Here is a 22,486-nt window from a genome sequence, read left to right on the forward strand (position 1 = left end):
ATTGATATGAGCAACCAGTTTCGATTTTAAAATCGCAATAAATTGGACGTTTCCCCTTTTCAAAAAACAGAATTCCTGGTATCAATAATTTTGAAAGAAATTAATTCAAGTTTGTTTTATTTAAAATCATTTTTTTTTATCCAAAGCCAGAACAACCGAAAATGTAAAATTCCCACAAATAATATGGTCATCTCATTGGAAAACTGCGAGAATTCTTCCTCACTCAAAACAACAGCCAATCATAATCTGTTTCTTATATTTTGATTGTCTATATTTCCGATCTCAATCGTTTTCATTCGCTTAAACACTATCAGCTTACATCCGGAACTACTTCGGTCATCTCGTTGTAAAATTTACATTTTCGTTTATTCAAACGTATAAATAATATCTATTTTCGATGTTTTTTCTTGGGAAATCATTTCCGAATCAAAATGTAATTTACTAAATTGTTACTTTTTCCTCCCCAATCTTTAGAACCTAAACATTTGAGAGTTGGCAACGGTGTTCATCCATCTGGGGCCAGAACTTGGCCATCACTGAAGTTTACATTTTTCATTGGAATTCAATCCTTTGACATCGGTAATGTATTTATAGTTTTGTAATGTATATGAATGAATTATTATACATTTATTAATGGTTAATGTGTTGGTATCATTTTATGTGACTTTTAATGATCATTATACGTGATTGAGATGTGTGATGGCCGATGATACGGTGTGTTATTGCATTTTGTTGTGATGGTCCAATGTTAGAAAACCGACCACACTCAATTTATAAGGCATTTTATAATTTATAAATATGTATACAATGGATTTTTGTTGAATACTGAGACTAAAATTGAAATCGACGCACGTGACTGGTGTTGAATGCGTGTGGTCAAGCTCTATAAGCAGTGGCGTATTTATTCGGAGGGGGGGGGGGTATGCTAAGGCGGAAAATTTGAGGAATGAGTGTTCAAAAAAAATTATAGCAAAAAAAAAAAAAAAACGAAATTTGGTCAAATAAATGCGCCATTTTCTAGGGGGGAAATCAGATGAGTTATGTGACTTCTTGGAGTGTGTATGTGCAATCATGTTAGTGACTAAAAGCTGGACCAGGTCAGTGAAAGACCATGTGCGAGTAATTAAGACTACCTTGAGCAATTAATACATTAGAGGGTATGTAACTGATTAAAAGAGGGACTAGTCAGGAAAGGACCATACTGCATGCACTTCCTCGATATTCCTCTGAGGAATTGGTACATGTTGGAATGTATGTGTAGTGAACCTGACGCGAAATTTGTTTCTGTGTAATGTGTAGTGCTTCTATCTGCCATCAATTTTTCTAACTGTAAGTCAAGTGTAATGGATTGAATGATTGCATTGTTGTAGGCTTGTTGCTCTCTGTGGCGAGACTTTTTAATGGGGAGATTGGCTTGCAGTCGTGCCTTGAAGTTGGACCCACAGAAAACCAACTTCAGCTGACCACCACCATGGCAACAGTGGGGGGTTCCAACTCGGGTCTTTACTATGCGAGTTCATCATTATGACCACCATAGCAGCGGAAAGGACTATACTAGTTGATCAGGGTTGGCTAAGATTCTGCGAGTGGGGATTGCATAAATTTGGCAGTAATTCTCTGGGTTGCAGTGTTTTCTAGAATTTTTGATTTTACGTTTCAGATGGCGCTCGCTTTGCAAAACGAGTTTTTTTTTTCCTTTTGTTAACAGTTTTTTTCAAAAATTTTATACAGTCGTTGTTCCATTTTCAGCGCCTCTCTTGGTTTGTTGTTTTTTCCTGCGATGTTTGGTTAGTTTAGAGAGAATTTTTATAACCCAGAAATTGGAGAGTATTTAGAGCTAGAGAGTAGAGTATTTAGCCCAGAAATCAGTATTTGTTTATTAACCCACAAATCAGAGTATTTATTTTTAGTTATTTTTATTTGTTATACTGTTATTTTTTTTCATGTTGTAATTTTTTTTTTCGATGCCTGTAGTGTCGGATGGTGTCTGTGATTTTTAGTTGGGCTGTCGGACATGTTTGGCACCAAAAAAAGTCGCCAAGTGGCGGACTATACAACAGTTGTTTCATCAGACTTTTTAATGGGGTGATCAGCTCGCAAAAAGTCAAAATAAAGAATACTACTTTTCTTTTTTGTCTGCCATTTTGATTCTTATGATTAAGATGGTTGGCAGGCAAAAAAATTCTATGTTGCCAATGGGCAAATACCTTGGGGATATTAGAAATTGCCAAATTGTGCAACCCTGCCTACGGAATAGTAGCCGATTGCTGCTGGACAAATTGAAAAAAATCAGTGATAACCAAATATTTTATGAGCTTTAAGGCACATATACATTAGCGAGCAGATGTAATAGAAACATTTGCAATTAGTGGTTCAATAATTTTTATAATGTTGAACGACAAGCTAATCCTCTTTGAGTCGTTCGTACTTGACCACCGGGAGTCTGTTCTTGCGTTAGAGTTTCAATCTATTCTTGTGTACATTATCGGGAGGGTCTTATTTTGACTGTATATGGGCCTTAAAATTAGACTAGAACGGGAGTAAAGAACGACTCGATTCAAAAAGCCCATGGTTGGCAGAACCATAAATCAGTCTTGGTCCATAGATGTAATGTCATATTTCAGTCAATAGTGTTTGTCATTGGAATTTGTTTTTTCAGTGAACGATGGGGGCATATAAGTATATGCAGGAGTTATGGCGCAAGAAGCAGTCCGACGTCATGAAATTTCTCTTGAGGACTCGGTGTTGGTATTACAGGCAGTTGACGGCTGTCCACAGAGCACCTCGACCAACAAGGCCAGAAAAGGCTCGTAGGCTTGGTTATAGGGCTAAGCAAGGTATTTATCATTTCGCTGCATTAGTCTAATTGCTTTATTGTAATTTATGTACTATACCGCACACAAACTCCAGTCATATATTGCCATATGGCAATTTCCAATTAGTGGTGTCGAGTGGGAAATGAAGGTGTCATCTATCGGTGGTCGTCCCAGGCTTGATAGGTAAAGAATTTATTCGGATGTTCTTTTGGCTGGATTCGCGAACCCATGGACCTTGACAGCAACCCTCATAATAGAAGATGGGCATTTTATCGCTGTGCCACTCTGGTACTAATTGTAATTCACCTGGGTGCTTATTCCAGAAAATTGATTCACTGGCAGAAGCCTACACTCAATTTCCAAGAACACATGCCAGGGTTCCCCAGAGTTTTTATCAATTATAGCAATTTGGCTAATCAGATTGAAAAAGTTATAGCCAAATGAGAGAGAGAGAGAGCCTTAGGCAGATTGACAAGCCATATAAAATGTGGTATCCAAAACAACTTAGAACTTAATATCAAGTTCAAGATGTAAAAAAAAAAATGTATAAAAATTGTTTAACAAATTTAAATTGAAGTATAAAAATATTTCAATTCTCAAGAATTCGCAGAGATTTTTTGTAGTCCACAATCCAAAAGTATTTTCAGAATTTAATTGTCTTCTTGGACCATAAACAGAAATACTGTTTATATTTTTGCATCCATTCTGTTCTTAAATGGTGTTTTAGTGAGGTTCATGATACTGAGGGAAAAACTATTATTGAGTAAGGGTAAAAGTAAGGGCAAGTATTGCAAAAACAATAGGTTGTTTTTTGCATGTCCACTTTTGGGGGAGGGGTCAACTAGTCTCATTGCCATTTCAATCCTTCCCCCCTCTTACAGAGTAAAGTTAGTGAACGTTTGCAATTCACTAACAAGAATTTCACTTCTGGATTTTTGCACTTGCATCAAATGGTCGATTCAGCAATGAAGAAGCTTAATGGACGCCATAACTTGGCAAATTCAATCATTTTATTTATTTGCCAAATGAAATATTTTGTAATGATTTGGCACAATGGCGATTGGTAGCACGAAACCTGGCACATGCAGTCCAAAAGTTAAGCTACTTTAATTTATGAATATTCAGTGGAAACAGAGTATAAGACCCCTCTTCATGGCAGTACGCCAAGAAAGGCTAGCCTACTGCAACTCTGTGAAGAAAGGGAAAAGTTAATGCCGTGAAAAAGGTGATTTTGATAAGTCGCTGAATACAAAGTATGCCACATAGTAAAAACAAACCAAATTCTACTTTGTCTTTGGTATCAGAACAAGGGTGAATTGAAATATTTTTCCAAGTAAACCATGATAATTGCTATATAAAATCTGGCTGTAGTAACTGAGCAAAAATAGTTGGAATAATAAGCAAAAAATAAAAGTTGCTAAATCATGGTATTTTGTTTCAGGTTATGTCATTTATCGAGTGAGAATTCGACGCGGTGGCCGTAAGAAGCAGGTACCAAAGGGATGCACCTATGGTAAACCCAAGAGCCATGGTGTGAACCAGTTGAAACCTGTGAGAAACCATCAGTCAATTGCTGAGGTAATAACACTACATTCATTACCTAAATGATTATCTTTATTTCAAGAAACTTAAAATTTTCGTTTCGAGGTTGTTTTTAAATTTTTGTGTTCAATTTAATTTTTGAAAGATTATTTTTTCAGTGAGATAGTTGTATAACCTCCAGTTTTTCTGAAAATATTTTTTTTGAACAAAAGTTACTGGTTATTTTTGTTAGTTTTGTCATTTACAGCACTGACTAATAGCCAGTTAGGGAAAAACCTCTAACCGGTCGCAAACAGTGCTATAGTAATGCAGGCTTCATTTAATTCTTTTTATATGGACATCATTTAAAAATTCTGAAGTCACCAACACATATTTGTTTCAAATTTCTATAAATGTACATTGTCTTATTCTAATGCCTAATATACAGTTCACGTTCATGTCTGTTTCCATATTGTTAGAAAGTGAAGAAAGTGCTCTTTGACTTCCATAGAATGATTCCAATAAAGTCACTACAGTGATACTAAGGCTGAATACACCCTAGCCCAATCTCTTTGGTTATGATGGAAGAATACTATGGGGCAATTAAAATAAGATAATATGAGAATAAATGCTTGTTAGAATATTGCCATCACCTCTCTCAGGTCTCTGGAACCCATGTTGAAGATATTAGGTTTGTATATGAAAGTCTGGTCTTTAACAAGTAAAATTATACAGTGGGGGTTCTCTCATAAATGAAGCATTCTACATGTCCTTTTCAAAATTTTTAGGTATTTGACATGCTGTAGCATGCCAGTCACATCGCTGTTTAAAAACTGGATTCTTAATTTTCGGCATATGATGAGCTATCTTAATGACAGTTTATGATTTAATAATTGTTCTCTTGGCTGTCTGATGCTGTAGCTGCAAGTGAATATTTGTTAGGTGTTATAGATATGAAATGTCACTCATCGAGGCAGTTGTTGCTGATGTTAGCTACGATTTTCTTTAATTTTTTTAATCAATATTTACTGTTGAATAAATTTCAAAGTATTTAACAAAGGACTTCACATAACATCAATTTTGGGTAAAAACATAAAATATGAGCATGACACACACCAAGAAATTATCATGAAGTTAACAGAACATGATGAAAGCACCCAATAATTATTTAAAAAAATGTCGGTAAACATCTTAACGCTAGTTGGTGCTTGACCAACGAGAGAAGTATAGGTGCTTGACCTATAACTCCCCCCCCCCCCACACCACCATCCAGTTTTTGAGGGTACTGAATTTTGTGTTTATTTCCAACTGTGAAACTCCCTAAAATTAGTTTGTCAATGGGTGACTATAAAATATGAGCTGCCATCAAATGATCTAGAATAAATTTTGTGATCTCTGTGGGCTTTAGTCCTTATAGTGCAGGGCTTGACAAATCCTAGTTGCCAAGAAAATCTATGCTTAAATTTTTTTTAATGTTAAATTGTAATAAATTTTTAAATTAGAGAAAGGATGAGTTTTCTGATTTCATTATGCTGCATCTTTTAACATGGGAAAATAGAAAGAAAACATTATTTCGGATTGTTTCTTGAGCAACATATTATGTTTGGCTCCCAAAAAATTAAGGTAGCACTTAATTGATTTATCAAGTCCTGGTCTAGTGTCTCCAAGAGATGCCGGGATTGAGGAGAATAAGAGTTTGACTGCATCACTGACTAATAGCTTGTTAGAGGAAAAACTTTTAACTGGTCGCAAACAGTGCTAAAGCAATACTGGCTTCGTTCAAATTTTTTTATTCGTACATCGTTTACACCACCACCATATCACCAATACCTATAATTATTTCTTTTGAATTCATGGTCTTGTTCTAATACGTAACTGTTACGGTTTCCATGTTGTATAGAAAATGATTTTCAACCCACCCAAGCAAACTCATAGGATCCTATGTTATATTTGTAGCTTCTATCATTCACCAGGTGGGGGATATTGCCCACTTTAAGAAACTGGTTTAAAGTAAAGTTATAGTGGTTCACAAATCAAAGTTTTTTTCCTTCAAAATATTTTGGTATTTGATTATAGCATGCAAGTCACATCGCCTTGTAAAAACATTTTCAGCAGATGATTTCTCTTAATGACAGTAATTCATGATTCAATTTTTGTTCTCTTGGCTGTCTGATGCTGTAGTTGTGAATGAATATTTGTTAGACGTTCTCAGGAAATCTTGGTTTTCATAAAATATTTTTTACATTTGTGCTGAGCAGTTTTTCAGTTTCCTTTATTTAAACATGGAATATACAGTAGACTCTGCACTATCTGGCTTAATATGTGGCAGAAGGACAAGCCGGATAGGCAAGAGGAGATGCTTACCTTTTACCTGTTTCATACCATTAACAAACACCCTTTTTTTTTATTTCAAAACCCATTCTTATTTATATATTCTGACCTCCAAGTACAGGCCAATATTTTATAATTATTTGCTATGTACTGTGCGTGTGTTTTTAAAAATTTAATTCAGGAAAAGGGGGTCAACACACAAAAATATTATACGCATTTCAATATAAATTTTATAATAACTTAATTGGAGGAAACATAAAATCTTGTACACTACAGTATGAATGCATACACACTTCTAAAATAAACAAAATGCAGTGAAACCTCGCTACAAAGATGCTCAATTTAACGATAAACCACTCTACAACAGTATTTTTTCAAATCTTGTTTGGAAATTAAAATTTGCCTATAGCCTAATTTTAAACTCTTTATTTAACCACTATATTTTTTAATATTTCCCGTCAATATATTTTTCTTGCCACATATATTAGTTCTTCCGAGGACATCAAACAATATCAGTATTTGGTCTCGCCTAATTACTGAAAGTGTTGATGAAGTGTGATACACCAAAGTGTATTTAAATGAATCTCTTTACAGGGGCAATACACACATCCAACCTAATTTTTATTTATCAATTAATTTAAATTTTTTGCGGCGAAGAAATATGGTAGTTTGTTATATCAAGGTTTCACTGTATTAATATAGACTTAATTCGTACAGAAATTATTGAAGCAAATTTCACTGTTCATTGATAAATGATGGCAGTAATTGATTACATTTCAATTGAACACTTTGGCAAAGTAATTATTCCTGATTTTTATCACATAATTATTGTTACTTAACTAGGCTGGACCGTTGAGGGTCTACTGTCTTTCCTTTGAAGTAGAAATGTTTTGCATGCTTTGTCACAAGCCCTTCTCTGACTAAAATTTTCTGTGTTGAAAATTCCCAGCATTTTCTTATATTTCACTTTCCCTTTTTAAAACAAAAAAATAAATTCTAAGATTGTTCTGTGACCTGCAGATTTTTGTATATATTGCTTTGGGATGTGTCCATCTCTTTCAATTAAGTTATATTTTTCTTTCACCTATTTTTTATGAAAAAATATAGCAGTGGAGTTGACGGGATGAGACATTGTTGAAAAAGCTTGATAGATAGTTGCCAACTGCTACGGATTGTCCGTAGTTTCTATGGGCGGCCATAATAAACTATGGAGCTACGGAAGGCACTGAATACTATGGAAGTCGATTTTATAAAAAATCGAGTCGGAGTTTCCTACGGTGTTTTACTTATTTTTATTAATATTTTCTAATTGCATCTATCTTTATCATGACGATGAATTCGTATATGTATACGAGATAGTTTGTGTGAGCCAATTGTTTTGTCTGTGGGTGGAAGGTAATCTGCAAAGCCCCATCTAAACTCGCTGCTTTGCTCGATGCGCAAAAGCCTGTTTTCCGTCAAAACCACCTCACACTGTGGGTTAAAACATGTTTTTTGAGTGGTTCAGCTGAAAGTTAGTTTTCTGTGGAGCTACAGAAGGCACTGAATACTACGGAAGTCAATTTTTCTAAACTTCGAGGTGCGAATACAAACTGATCTCCCCATTAAAAAGGCAAGGCTCGCCGCAGAGACCAACCCGCCTACAACGATAAAATCATCAAACATTACACTTCACTCATAGTTCGATAAATGTGGTAGGTGGCAGCATTATAACAAGCATTACATAGAAACAAGCTTCACGTTAGATTCACATCACGGACACGCACATTCCAACGTGTACCAATTCATTAGAAGTTCCGCAGAGGAATATGGACGAGGTGCATGTGTGGCTTAGTAGTCATTAATCTAGTTGGTATAACCCCAAGGCAGATTGTAATTTTCCTTTAAAATGGCAAACGTCACAAAACAATCAGTGCTGTTGCAGATCAATCTCTAAGAATATTAAGAAAAGAACTCTGTGTAGAAAATACCTTTTTGGGAATTTTTACTGCAGAACATTTTTAATTATCTGAGGGCTTGTTGCAGAACAACGCAAAACATTCTGCTTTTGGGGGCCTTAGCTTCACAAGCGCATATTGAATAATTCAAATATGTAATTTGAATCATTAATGTTTATTTACTCCATTTGAGTTATTCAATCAAGTTTTCATTGATCTTTACAAAATTAATACATGAGTGGCAAGTCAAGGACTTGCATTCTCAAACCTTTCTAGAAAGACTCGGTTGATTTTAGATTTGTAGTGGCTAAATGATGATATCTTTGTTGTTTGAGTATTGAGTACTCTGATAATTTATTTCTTCCTTGGATGTCTGATGCCATTTTAAATTTCAATTAATTTAAATTAAGTTCAATTTGTTTTTAGTTTCAACTTGTGTTTTTATTCAAAGATCAGTTATTTAATTTATATTTTTGCATTTTATAAAAATAATTAGTAGAAAGGGTCTAACAAATTCTGTATTCGGTAAACTTTCCCACAAAACTTCAACAATGCAAAACATTCTACTTTGCGTGGATATGACATACCTTCATTAGAGCATATTGAAAAGCACTGTGTATTAAATTAGTGATCATTATTTGAGCTATCAGCCCCCAAAGCAGAATATGCCCAAGTCTGCGACTTATGTCGCAGAACAATCGGGAAGAATTTTAAGAAAAATGTAGAAAACATTATTATGGGAATTGCAGAACATTTCCAGTCAGTCGAGGGCTCATTGCAGAGCAATGCAAAACATTCTGCTTTGGGGCTATCAGCTACAACAGATTTCCTGATTTAACTGCTTATTTCAAATGGCAAAAGTAATTTAATAATTGATTGATTTTAAATAAAGGTGCGACTCGTACGTACCAAAGGGACAACGCAAATATAGTTAGGCCATCACATTTTGTGCATAATTTAACCTCTGATTTTATGGCTACGTGATGATGCTATTTGTTTGAGTATGAAATACTCTGATAAATTATTTCTTCCTTGGATGTCTGATGCCATTGCAATTTTATGAGGTTCCATTTGCTTGTAGCTGAAACTCATTTCAGTATTTTTATTTCAACAATTTTTTTTCATTGAATTTTATGAAAATTATGTGAGAGGGACTGCGAAATCCTCCCAACTCATACTTTACCCATAATTGATCTAAATTTCTTGTGGCTAAATGATGATGCTATTGCTTTGAATATTAAATATTCTGATGAATAATATCTTCCTTGGATGTCTGATGCCATTGAAATTTCAAGTTTCTTTTTAGATTCAACTTATTTTGATTTTCAATTTGTGAAACGTTAAAAAAACTAATTAGCGTCTCTGCAATTTCAAACATAATTTTGAAAAAATTCATACTTCCTAATTTTAGTTTCAAAACTTTCAAGATTTTTTTTTTTTAATGCTGTTAATATTTTTAAAATTTTGTTTTTAAAGCCATCGTAACAACCAGCATACAGTGTTAGTATACCATGAAGAAATGACTCCAGATCGTCTGTTTGTTACTACCATACTGCTCATTTTCTAACCAATGGCAGATAATTCATATAAGTGAATGTTGGGAGGGAAAATAAATAGAGCTGTGAACATTTCAATCTGATTTTCACTTCACTTTTTTATGTGTTCTATTTCTCGTATTATGTGTTTAGGGGAGGGGACCATTAAACAGGAATATATAAAAAACTGAAAGGAGAAAAACAACTGGGGCTATGATGAGAAATATTTCTTACATTTGCATTGGGATAAGATATCCTGTCTTTCATCGTTATGGGTTTAATATGCTGACTTACAGGAGTTTATACTTTTTGCTTATAGAAAAAGGAGGAATCGTAGCAATCTAAGTGTTCCATAAACCTATTTAATACATACAGGGTGATTCAGAAAAGATGGAAAAAACTTAGAGGTGATAGTACTCACCAATACAAATAATTGTCATCAAAGAATGCATGGTCTAACATGAAACGCTCCAGCGCGTTCAAAATGGTCGTTCCACAAACGTTAAAATAGCATTCCTGTTGAAATTTATCGGGAGAAAAAGAACACTGTGCATGCATATTTAACCTGGAGAAGAATAAACCGTATGGGAATCTGTGTCGAAAATAGGTGCGGATGCCATCCCTGTGAAATTGTAATGTATGGGATAATGGTGCACTTCAGTAATATTGAAAAAGCAAACATGCACGAATGAAATGCATGCCTAATGAATACGTAGATGAAATGCATATCTGTGTGTGTGCCTTTTCAGTATTACTGAAGTGTGCAATTATCCTGTATGTTACAACTGTTAAAACGATTGCACGTTGGAATAACTTCACGGGGCTGGCGATAAATTTCAACAGGACTGCCACTTCAAATTTTGCAAAGCAGTCCTTTTCGAAACACACTAGCGCGTTTGCGTTCCATGTTAGACCATGTATTCTTTGACAATTATTTTTATTGGTGTGTACTATCACCTTGATGTTTTCCCATCTTTTCTGAATCGACCTGTATTTAAGTTTTTACAGCAAATTATGATCAGGATCTTCGAACGATGATCAATGATTTCGAATTGTTCCCATTGATGCTTTAATAGTGTGTGGGAAAATCAATTTTATTTTCAACTTTTTTTAACACTTATAACCTTATATTTCTGTTGGCAAAATGAATGTTAGTGTACTTGGGTTGAGCGTTGAGGATACTCTGATAAATTAAATTCATTTGATGTCTGATGCTATTTAAATTTTATCAGGTTGATAAAATTTCAATGTAGACTTTTGATGTGCTAAATTATTGGCCCAATTAGCTCCATTTTCATTTTGCTTATAAACATTAAATTATTGTGCATATGTTTAGAGAATACCAGTGTCTTTAATTGGTTTTAGTTTTTGCTACAAAATGGGATTAGTGTTATAGAAATTTCTTTATAAGAATAAGAAGTGTGATAATAAGAATTTTCATTCCAGGTAAAAGCTTGAAATTAAAAAAAAAAAAGTATTAGAATTTTATGTGTAGGAGCTAAGAAAAACAAGGCCGGAGAACTATTGCTGTATACAAACCTGCCACTCTGATTTTTCACCCTTTGGAATTATTGGAACTTCCCTTGATTTTAAGCAAAAATTGGATTTCTCTTTTAGCAGAAAAATTGTGTTAACTGCAGGTACATCATTTTCCTCGTACTCTTTGGCGATAAATAAAAAGAGTTGCCAGACAATTGCAATGGGCAAATAGCATGCAGCACTTTTCGAGTGGGTGGTGTTTTTCCCCTATTGTAAAACTGGTACCTCCATTAAAAAAATGGAGGTCATCTGAAAACGTACGTGTTCCATCTTTGTGAACAGTGATAATTGTGCTTGTCCGGCAGTGGCCTGAAAACTTTTTTTACACGCAGTATTTCAAAAACCAGTTTGCTGGCTCGTGGATTTCTCCCTCGCAAGAATATTAGATTCTGCTTACATGTTGACTTTTCCAGCGCCCCCTCCGTTCATTAGAGTTCTTTTACATTATCAGAATTGCCCACTCTTCAAAATTTTTTTTGCTTGGTTTAGCATGGCCATAGATCTGGATTATATTTTACATTGTACTCTACGACAATCAAGTTGCAGTAACTATGGTGATCCATGGGAGCTCTATGCAGTTGCTGTCGTGTGCTGACCATGTGGTGTAAAACTGTCGTGATACAATTGCATAAAAAATAAAATGTGAAGCCATTTCTGATTAGGTACGGATCTAGGAAGGGGCAGTTTATTATATCGACCTGTATTTTATGGGACAAGTTTTCCCCTTGTTGTTCGCAGTGCTGGGGATAACGTGACCTCTAGATTCGCGCCTGTAAGTGTGCTTACAGCAAATGATGAGCAGGCTTTTCGAATGATAATTAATGATTTCGAATTGTTCCCATGGCAGGCTGATGCTGTAGTAATAAATGGCAAAAAAATTAATTTGATTTTCAACATTTTTAAAATACAATCAAACCTGATGTTTCTTTTGGCAGTAAAGAAATATAAACTTTATTAAATCTACGTAAATATTACTTAGTGTTTGTGTTGAGAGTATACTCTGATAGATTATATTTTCCTTGGATGTCAAGATGGCATTTAAATTTTACCAGGTTGATAAAATTTCTTACAATTTAAACTTAATGTAGACATTTGGTGTGCTTAATTATTGTTTATTGGGCCCCCCATATTCTTCATTTTTAAATAAAATTTTGTACATGTTCAGAGTCCCAGTGCTGAGTTCTTGCTACAAAATAGGAACATTCCTTTAGTGTTTCAGAAACTAAGTAGTAAATTAGTAGTTTAGAAATTAGACATGGCCATTTGAATCGTACAAGCAGGGTAGTATGCAGTATTGACCTTTAAAGAGAAGCAGAGAATTTGTGAGGGGAATTTATTCCATAGAATTTTCGTTACCAACCTTCAAAAAGAGTTGAATTAACAGCAATTGATTAATATAGCAGATAATTGATTTTTTTTTTGATGCTTTAATCATTTTATAAAGATATTCAAAAGTAATTTTAGTTTTTGATTGTCTTGGATCACAAACTATGCCACAAGGCATAGCACATTTTTCATGATTGAGTGTATTAAAATTGAAATATCAGAAATGGTGTTTTCTCCTTCATGTGAATGAAACTCCAAGAAACAGGAATAACGTTCTGCTTTATAGATTTGTTTAATCCGGGGACACACACCTAAGCACTAATCATCGATGAGGACTGTTTTTTTTTTATTCTTTTAGACATGTCTTGCTGCAAATCAGGGTTGGACACATCCCAGGTGCCAGGTTGGGATTGATGCTTGAAGCCAGAGGACAGCATAAATTCATTGGAAATTATGCTAGTAAAGGAGGACCACTAAAAGAAATACAATATTTTGGATAGATTTTGTCAGGGTGGGGGGGGGGGGGTTGCTTGGTGCCTGTTAAATTTTGTGGCACCTTTTTTTTTTTAAATAGGCTGATATTGTCAGTTGAGAATGGGCTTATACTTTCACTCATGTTTTCAGTTTTGAATGGCCTGTATTTGCAGTCAAAGATGGGCTAGTATTTTCAGTCGAGAATGGTTTTCCTATTTTCAGTCAAGAAAAGGTATCAATATTTTCAAAAATATATCGTATTTTGTCTGCTTCTCCAGTTACATGATTTAAAAGGGCTTATTAATTATCAATTGTAAATCTTGATGCCAAGTTCGAAACGTACTGAATTTTATAGTTTTCACCATTTGTGAATATATTTATAATGTACATTAGCTTGAGTATTCTATCGATATTATCGGATCTAGGAAGGGGCAGTTTATTGTGTAGGTTTATTAGATCGACCTGTATTTTATGGGACAAGTTTTCCCCTTGTTGTTCACAGCGCTTGGGATAACGTCACCTCTAGATCTGCGCCTGTAAGTGTTCACAGCAAATGATGAGCAGGCTTTTCGAATGATAATTAATGATTTCGAATTGTTCCCATGGCAGGCTGATGCTGTAGTAATAAATGGCAAAAAAATTAATCGTTACCAACCTTCAAAAAGAGTTTTGAATTAACAGCAATTGATTAATATAGCAGATTTGATCTCTTTTTGATGTTTTAATCATTTTATAAAGATATTCAAAAATGATTTTAATTTTTGATTGTCTTGGATCACAAACTATGCCAGAAGGCATAGCACATTTTTCATGATTGAGTGTATTAAAATTGAAATATCAGAAATGGTGTTTTCTCCTTCATGTGAATGAAACTCCAAGAAACAGGAATAACGTTCTGCTTTATAGATTTGTTTAATCCGGGGACACACACCTAAGCACTAATCATCGATGAGGACTGTTTTTTTTTTATTCTTTTAGACATGTCTTGCTGCAAATCAGGGTTGGACACATCCCAGGTGCCAGGTTGGGATTGATGCTTGAAGCCAGAGGACAGCATAAATTCATTGGAAATTATGCTAGTAAAGGAGGACCACTAAAAGAAATACAATATTTTGGATAGATTTTGTCAGGGTGGGGGGGGGGGGGGTTGCTTGGTGCCTGTTAAATTTTGTGGCACCTTTTTTTTTTTAAATAGGCTGATATTGTCAGTTGAGAATGGGCTTATACTTTCACTCATGTTTTCAGTTTTGAATGGCCTGTATTTGCAGTCAAAGATGGGCTAGTATTTTCAGTCGAGAATGGTTTTCCTATTTTCAGTCAAGAAAAGGTATCAATATTTTCAAAAATATATCGTATTTTGTCTGCTTCTCCAGTTACATGATTTAAAAGGGCTTATTAATTATCAATTGTAAATCTTGATGCCAAGTTCGAAACGTACTGAATTTTATAGTTTTCACCATTTGTGAATATATTTATAATGTACATTAGCTTGAGTATTCTATCGATATTATCGGATCTAGGAAGGGGCAGTTTATTGTGTAGGTTTATTAGATCGACCTGTATTTTATGGGACAAGTTTTCCCCTTGTTGTTCACAGCGCTTGGGATAACGTCACCTCTAGATCTGCGCCTGTAAGTGTTCACAGCAAATGATGAGCAGGCTTTTCGAATGATAATTAATGATTTCGAATTGTTCCCATGGCAGGCTGATGCTGTAGTAATAAATGGCAAAAAAATTAATCGTTACCAACCTTCAAAAAGAGTTTTGAATTAACAGCAATTGATTAATATAGCAGATTTGATCTCTTTTTGATGTTTTAATCATTTTATAAAGATATTCAAAAATGATTTTAATTTTTGATTGTCTTGGATCACAAACTATGCCAGAAGGCATAGCACATTTTTCATGATTGAGTGTATTAAAATTGAAATATCAGAAATGGTGTTTTCTCCTTCATGTGAATGAAACTCCAAGAAACAGGAATAACGTTCTGCTTTATAGATTTGTTTAATCCGGGGACACACACCTAAGCACTAATCATCGATGAGGACTGTTTTTTTTTTATTCTTTTAGACATGTCTTGCTGCAAATCAGGGTTGGACACATCCCAGGTGCCAGGTTGGGATTGATGCTTGAAGCCAGAGGACAGCATAAATTCATTGGAAATTATGCTAGTAAAGGAGGACCACTAAAAGAAATACAATATTTTGGATAGATTTTGTCAGGGTGGGGGGGGGGGGGTTGCTTGGTGCCTGTTAAATTTTGTGGCACCTTTTTTTTTTTAAATAGGCTGATATTGTCAGTTGAGAATGGGCTTATACTTTCACTCATGTTTTCAGTTTTGAATGGCCTGTATTTGCAGTCAAAGATGGGCTAGTATTTTCAGTCGAGAATGGTTTTCCTATTTTCAGTCAAGAAAAGGTATCAATATTTTCAAAAATATATCGTATTTTGTCTGCTTCTCCAGTTACATGATTTAAAAGGGCTTATTAATTATCAATTGTAAATCTTGATGCCAAGTTCGAAACGTACTGAATTTTATAGTTTTCACCATTTGTGAATATATTTATAATGTACATTAGCTTGAGTATTCTATCGATATTATCGGATCTAGGAAGGGGCAGTTTATTGTGTAGGTTTATTAGATCGACCTGTATTTTATGGGACAAGTTTTCCCCTTGTTGTTCACAGCGCTTGGGATAACGTCACCTCTAGATCTGCGCCTGTAAGTGTTCACAGCAAATGATGAGCAGGCTTTTCGAATGATAATTAATGATTTCGAATTGTTCCCATGGCAGGCTGATGCTGTAGTAATAAATGGCAAAAAAATTAATCGTTACCAACCTTCAAAAAGAGTTTTGAATTAACAGCAATTGATTAATATAGCAGATTTGATCTCTTTTTGATGTTTTAATCATTTTATAAAGATATTCAAAAATGATTTTAATTTTTGATTGTCTTGGATCACAAACTATGCCAGAAGGCATAGCACATTTTTCATGATTGAGTGTATTAAAATTGAAATATCAGAAATGGTGTTTTCTCCTTCATGTGAATGAAACTCCAAGAAACAGGAATAACGTTCTGCTTTATAGATTTGTTTAATCCGGGGACACACACCTAAGCACTAATCATCGATGAGGACTGTTTTTTTTTTATTCTTTTAGACATGTCTTGCTGCAAATCAGGGTTGGACACATCCCAGGTGCCAGGTTGGGATTGATGCTTGAAGCCAGAGGACAGCATAAATTCATTGGAAATTATGCTAGTAAAGGAGGACCACTAAAAGAAATACAATATTTTGGATAGATTTTGTCAGGGTGGGGGGGGGGTTGCTTGGTGCCTGTTAAATTTTGTGGCACCTTTTTTTTTTTAAATAGGCTGATATTGTCAGTTGAGAATGGGCTTATACTTTCACTCATGTTTTCAGTTTTGAATGGCCTGTATTTGCAGTCAAAGATGGGCTAGTATTTTCAGTCGAGAATGGTTTTCCTATTTTCAGTCAAGAAAAGGTATCAATATTTTCAAAAATATATCGTATTTTGTCTGCTTCTCCAGTTACATGATTTAAAAGGGCTTATTAATTATCAATTGTAAATCTTGATGCCAAGTTCGAAACGTACTGAATTTTATAGTTTTCACCATTTGTGAATATATTTATAATGTACATTAGCTTGAGTATTCTATCGATATTATCGGATCTAGGAAGGGGCAGTTTATTGTGTAGGTTTATTAGATCGACCTGTATTTTATGGGACAAGTTTTCCCCTTGTTGTTCACAGCGCTTGGGATAACGTCACCTCTAGATCTGCGCCTGTAAGTGTTCACAGCAAATGATGAGCAGGCTTTTCGAATGATAATTAATGATTTCGAATTGTTCCCATGGCAGGCTGATGCTGTAGTAATAAATGGCAAAAAAATTAATCGTTACCAACCTTCAAAAAGAGTTTTGAATTAACAGCAATTGATTAATATAGCAGATTTGATCTCTTTTTGATGTTTTAATCATCTTATAAAGATATTCAAAAATGATTTTAATTTTTGATTGTCTTGGATCACAAACTATGCCAGAAGGCATAGCACATTTTTCATGATTGAGTGTATTAAAATTGAAATATCAGAAATGGTGTTTTCTCCTTCATGTGAATGAAACTCCAAGAAACAGGAATAACGTTCTGCTTTATAGATTTCTGTTTAATCCGGGGACACACACCTAAGCACTAATCATAGATGGGGACTGTTTTTTTTATATTCTTTTAGAAACTAAATTTTTTTACTAAATCAGGGTTGGACAGATCCCAGGTGCCAAGTTGGGATTGATGCTTGAAGCCAGAGGACAGCATAAATTCATTGGAAATTCTGCTAGTAAAAGAGAACCACTAAAAGAAATACAATATTTTGGATAGATTTTGTCCAGGGGGGGGGGGGTGCTTGGTGGCTTGTGAAATTTTGTGGCACCTAATTTTTTTTTTTCTGTTGAAATAGGCTGATATTTTCAGTTGAGAATGGGCTTATACTTTCACTTTCATGTTTTCAGTTTTAAATCATGGTTCGTACGGTCCTTGAAAACCTTGAAAAGTCCTTGAAAAAAAAAAGTTCATTTTCAAGGCCTTGAAAGTCCTTGAAAATAAATAAGAGTCCTTGAAAAAGAATTTTTTTTTAAGAATTCTATGAGAGTCCTTGAAAAATTTGTGTTTTCCGAAATAGTTTTCGCCACTTTTTTTTTACTTCGTAAGTGACGTCCTTAAAAAAGTGCAAAGCACAGGGAAAAAGCCTTAGTAGCCAATAACCCTGGATAATTGGATTTGAAGCACGTTTTTCCCCATTATTATAAAGCCTAGTTTTCGTAGGAGCAGGTTTTTTGTGCCGCGTGCAAAGTGAATCGCCCAGCGTGACACGCCGTCCACTCACCAATAATAAGAAAACCTAGATCCTAGAGAGCGCAACAAGCCTCACACGGCAGTGTTTTACGTCGGGCGTGATTGGCCGACTGTTTCTGGAGGAGTCAAATGCGTTGTGCGCCACTCGTTTTACCGATCTTCTCTTCATTTTTGTTTTCTTTCACTTCCCTTCATCGAGCTCGATGCTTCCCTTCAAACCGGAGCATGCAGATGACAGAGTAGCTGATGCGCCACGGTAGGAATACACAAACGCGTAGTGTGATTATGTAAAACGTTTCTGTCGACGCGAAATGATACAGTTCGGTTCATGCGGCGCCAAAAACCTATGTTGGAATGTTTTTTCCCTTTTTATTCTCTGTGCACGTGGAACCGCTCGGCCCGACGCAATATGTAAATCGCTGACGGCATGCTCTCACCCTCACGGGAGCTCGGCTTTGTACTGTAGGCTGGTTTTTTTCCGCGTCTATGTCGGGATTGTTTTTTTTCTCCCTGAGATTGCCGGTTATTTGTCGGCCGTTTTATTTATTTATTTCTTTTATGATCATAAATGATCTTGTTTTTTTTCCTTGCAACTTTTATGGAATAAAAGCTAGAGTTCAAAATGAACTTCCGATCGTTGTTTTTTTTCTTCAGCTCAGTCGGCACACTCTGACCCCCCCCCCCAACAACCAACCAATACCTATTTCTAGAGTAGAAGTCCTTCTGTTCTAGAAGGTATTGCAACAACCCACTTCTAGGAAAACCTGGCTTTATGGTAGCATGTATCCTGTGATCGTATGTAGACGTATTTGGAGTCGTTGGAAGTCATGAAACTTTTGTACAAGGTATTTTTTCTGGAGGACTTGAAAAATCAATATCTTAATAAAGTGTCATAATTTTTGCCGAAATAATTTCAGCCTTTCGGTCCGTAAGTGAGCGAAGCTTCCTCTGATTACTGTCAACTATAGGCGGAGATTGACTTGGAAGTCTGGGGGGTGGGGGGACACGATGATGTCAATTCATATATGCATATATACATTAGATCAGTCCACTTCACATCCCCCCCCCCCCCCCGTATCTCCGCCCATGCTGTCTAAGGTTGTATAAGGTTCTTTAAAGAAAGAAAACAAAAAATGAGTAACAAGTGTGTGTACTTTTAATTACTTGTGTGGCTGAAAAATCCCTTCTATCAAGATTGGTTGCTGAGTGTGCCAGACAAAAATGTCGCCAAATGCAAGCTGTACTTCAATGGGTGAATCGGCGCTGAAATCCATTGAGCTTATATTACTGGAGGGAGTATGACGCAGGGCCATAACTAGGATTTTTGTATTGTCTTGCCGCCCCCACCAATTCGGAATTCGATAATTTTATAACGGTGTTCACCTAAAAATTGCCACCCGGGGCAGTTGCCCCCCCCCCCCCCCCTCCCGCGTTCTAGTACCGGCGCTGGTATGACGTCAGTGGTCTACATAATTACTTGGAAGATCACGTGACACGTTGAATGTCGGCGCATCTCCGTTATTTTCTAATGGCATCCATAGTTGTTTAAAGGAGTTTAAAACAATAAATGAAAGAAATAATTTCAGTATCGATGATATGATTCCAAAATTAATGAAAGAGATAGTTCCAGAATTAATGAAAGAAAGAATTAAAATTAATGAAAGAATTACAGAATTAATGAAATATAATTCCAAAATTAATGAAATATAATTCCAGAATTAATGAAATAATTTTAGAATCAATAAAAGAATTCAGCATTAGCGAAAGAAACAAATCCAGAATTGATGAAAGCAATTATTCCAAAAGTTATGAAAAATTATTCCAGAATTGTTGAAAGAAATAATTCCAGAATTGATGAAAAAATTCCAGAATTAATGAAAGAAATTATTCCAGCATTAATGAAATAAATAAATTTAGAATTAATGAAAGAAATAATTTAATCTTTTTTTATCTTTAGAAGAGTTCTTTTTTTTAGTCTTTAAAAAGAAATTAATTGCAATATTTAGAGACAACTACGTTTCAATGAGGAAATTGACAGGCACGAACTGTGTTATTCAATGTGTCATATGTTTTGTATGATATATATGTGTATGTGGCCTCCTTTATTCATTACAGATGATGTGAAATAAAGTAGGTAGAAATGTAATCTCTGAAAGTTTTAATCAAAATTAAATATGCGCCTATTCATGTGAAAAATATGCGTTTGTAAAAAAAGTCCTTGAATTTTTAAGTTTTACCTTGAAAAGTGCTTGAATAGTCCTTGAATTTTTTTTCGTTGGAAGAGTACGAACCATGTAAATGGCCTGTATTTGCAGTCAAAGATGGGCTTGTATTTTCTGTCGAGAATGGTTTTCCTATTTTCAGTTGAGAAGCAACTGATATTTTCAGTCGAGAAAAAGTATAGATATTTTCAAAAATATATTGTATTTTGTCTGCTTCTCCAGTTACATGATTTAAAAGAGCTTATTAATTATCAATTAATCTTCATGCCAGTAAATATTCATGCCAAGTTGGAAATGCACTGAATTTTATAGTTTGCACCATTTGTGAATATATTTATAATGTACATTAGCTTGAGTATTATATCAATATTATCGGATCACAATTTTGGTGTTGAATGCAAAAAGTTATGTTGAAAACATAAAATTATTTATAAATATCAGGTGAATGTTTTAAGGTTAAAGGAGATGTTCTAACCCTTAGTTTACTTCAAGCCTGAAAACAACATGTTGACTATTCTGTCGAGTATTGGATATTTTTCTTATTTTTGAAAATTTCATGAAATGTAACTATCAAAATATGACTTGAAAGACATGAAGAAAACCTTGAAAGACCTTAAATTAAGTGGCAATGTGTGAGTGAGGTACAACGTAGTGGGGGAGGGGACTTACCAGGAGGTGCTGTGGCTCGTCCAAAAGCTATTTTTCAAATGTGCTCTCTTCATTCTCATGAAACACGGTCATCATTTTCTGTACCTTGCCAATGGTTTTCAGTGCTTTTCCAATTGGTGTTCTTATTGTTTGCACCATGTTCCGATCCTTACATATCCCAGTGGAAAAAAGCTGCTCACTTGAAACATTTTTTGAAACTTTCCACATTGTCCAAAGGGTTCATTATATTGAAGTTGTGTTGTCCAGCTGTTCATGTTTTTGAAGATGTATGTTGGTTTGGTGATGCCCAGTGGCATCTCAGTGGCATGATGTCTCTCTCACTGTGATGTTATGCAGTTGGGTTCTTGTAGTCGAACCAATAAATGATTGTGTGCAAAGTAAACAAAAAAAATTGTTCTTGAGTATTATGTTACAATAAAACAAAACACCCTCCTGGCAGCCATGTTTCCCCCCTGCCCCCCGAACTAATGCAATGTTCTGATCATTGCATCAATAACAATAACTTTTTACTTTTTCAGGAACGTGTTGGAAGGCGCTGTAAAGCTCTGAGGGTTCTGAACTCCTATTGGCTTGCCCAAGATGCCACATACAAGTTCTTCGAGGTGATTGTTGTTGATCCTTTCCATAAGGCTATCCGCCGTGATGCAAAGATCAACTGGATATGTGATGCTGTTCACAAGCACCGTGAGCTCCGTGGTCTGACTTCTGCTGGAAAGAAATCCAGGGGTCTTGGTAAAGGCCACAAGTTCACAAAAACGATTGGTGGCTCTCGTCGCGCTTGCTGGAAGAGGAGAAATACCCTGCAGCTGCATAGGAAGAGATAGTTGGACTGAGGAAGTGATTTTGTCTGTATGGAGTTTATGTAAGGAAATAAATGAGCAAGCCGCTTGTACACTGTTTCGTTTTCTCAGACAAGTGTTTTTATTTTGCCTAGTTTACAAGTATTTCCAAGTGCACTAGTGTATGTGTGTAATATGATGTTCAGATAAGTCACAACCTATTTCATTTTCTGCGTTGTCAAAAATAATGCTGGGAGTTGCTTGCCAACTCTTGGAATGAAATTCTGAAACATTTTGAGGCACACATCTCTAAAGCAGAATGTTCTGCATTATTCTGCAGCGAGCCTTTGGCTGTCTGGAAATGTTCTGCGGTAAAACTCCATAATTGGGTTTTCTGCACTTTTTCTTAAAATTCTTTCAAATATGTCAGATTTCAGTATATTCTGCTTTGAGAGGG

At 35.2% G+C, this 22,486-nt stretch overlaps 1 protein-coding gene across 1 annotated transcript; it reads left to right on the top strand.

Annotated features, from left to right (window-relative positions):
• Positions 1 to 460: 460 nt before the first annotated feature.
• RpL15 (ribosomal protein L15) lies at positions 461 to 22,142 on the top strand. The gene is made up of 4 exons (XM_089253240.1): positions 461 to 579; positions 2,660 to 2,837; positions 4,258 to 4,394; positions 21,769 to 22,142. The coding sequence occupies exons 2-4, from the start codon at positions 2,666 to 2,668 to the stop codon at positions 22,072 to 22,074; spliced, it is 615 nt and encodes a 204-aa protein (XP_089109366.1). The 5' UTR covers positions 461 to 579; positions 2,660 to 2,665; the 3' UTR covers positions 22,075 to 22,142.
• Positions 22,143 to 22,486: the final 344 nt, after the last annotated feature.

Source organism: Pholcus phalangioides, unplaced genomic scaffold (assembly GCF_987345545.1).
Source record: "Pholcus phalangioides strain wild (caught in Gottingen) unplaced genomic scaffold, Ppha-v1.0 ptg000032l_1, whole genome shotgun sequence".
Classification (NCBI taxonomy): Eukaryota; Metazoa; Arthropoda; class Arachnida; order Araneae; family Pholcidae; genus Pholcus; species Pholcus phalangioides.

What these genes read in the sequence shown, in the direction of transcription:
- RpL15 (XM_089253240.1), top strand. Translation starts at nt 2,666, where the DNA reads ATGGGGGCATATAAGTATATGCAGGAGTTATGGCGCAAGAAGCAGTCC. An exon ending in TGGTTATAGGGCTAAGCAAG is followed by an intron (nt 2,838 to 4,257) that starts GTATTTATCATT and finishes ATTTTGTTTCAG; the next exon opens with GTTATGTCATTTATCGAGTG. An exon ending in ACCATCAGTCAATTGCTGAG is followed by an intron (nt 4,395 to 21,768) that starts GTAATAACACTA and finishes TTACTTTTTCAG; the next exon opens with GAACGTGTTGGAAGGCGCTG.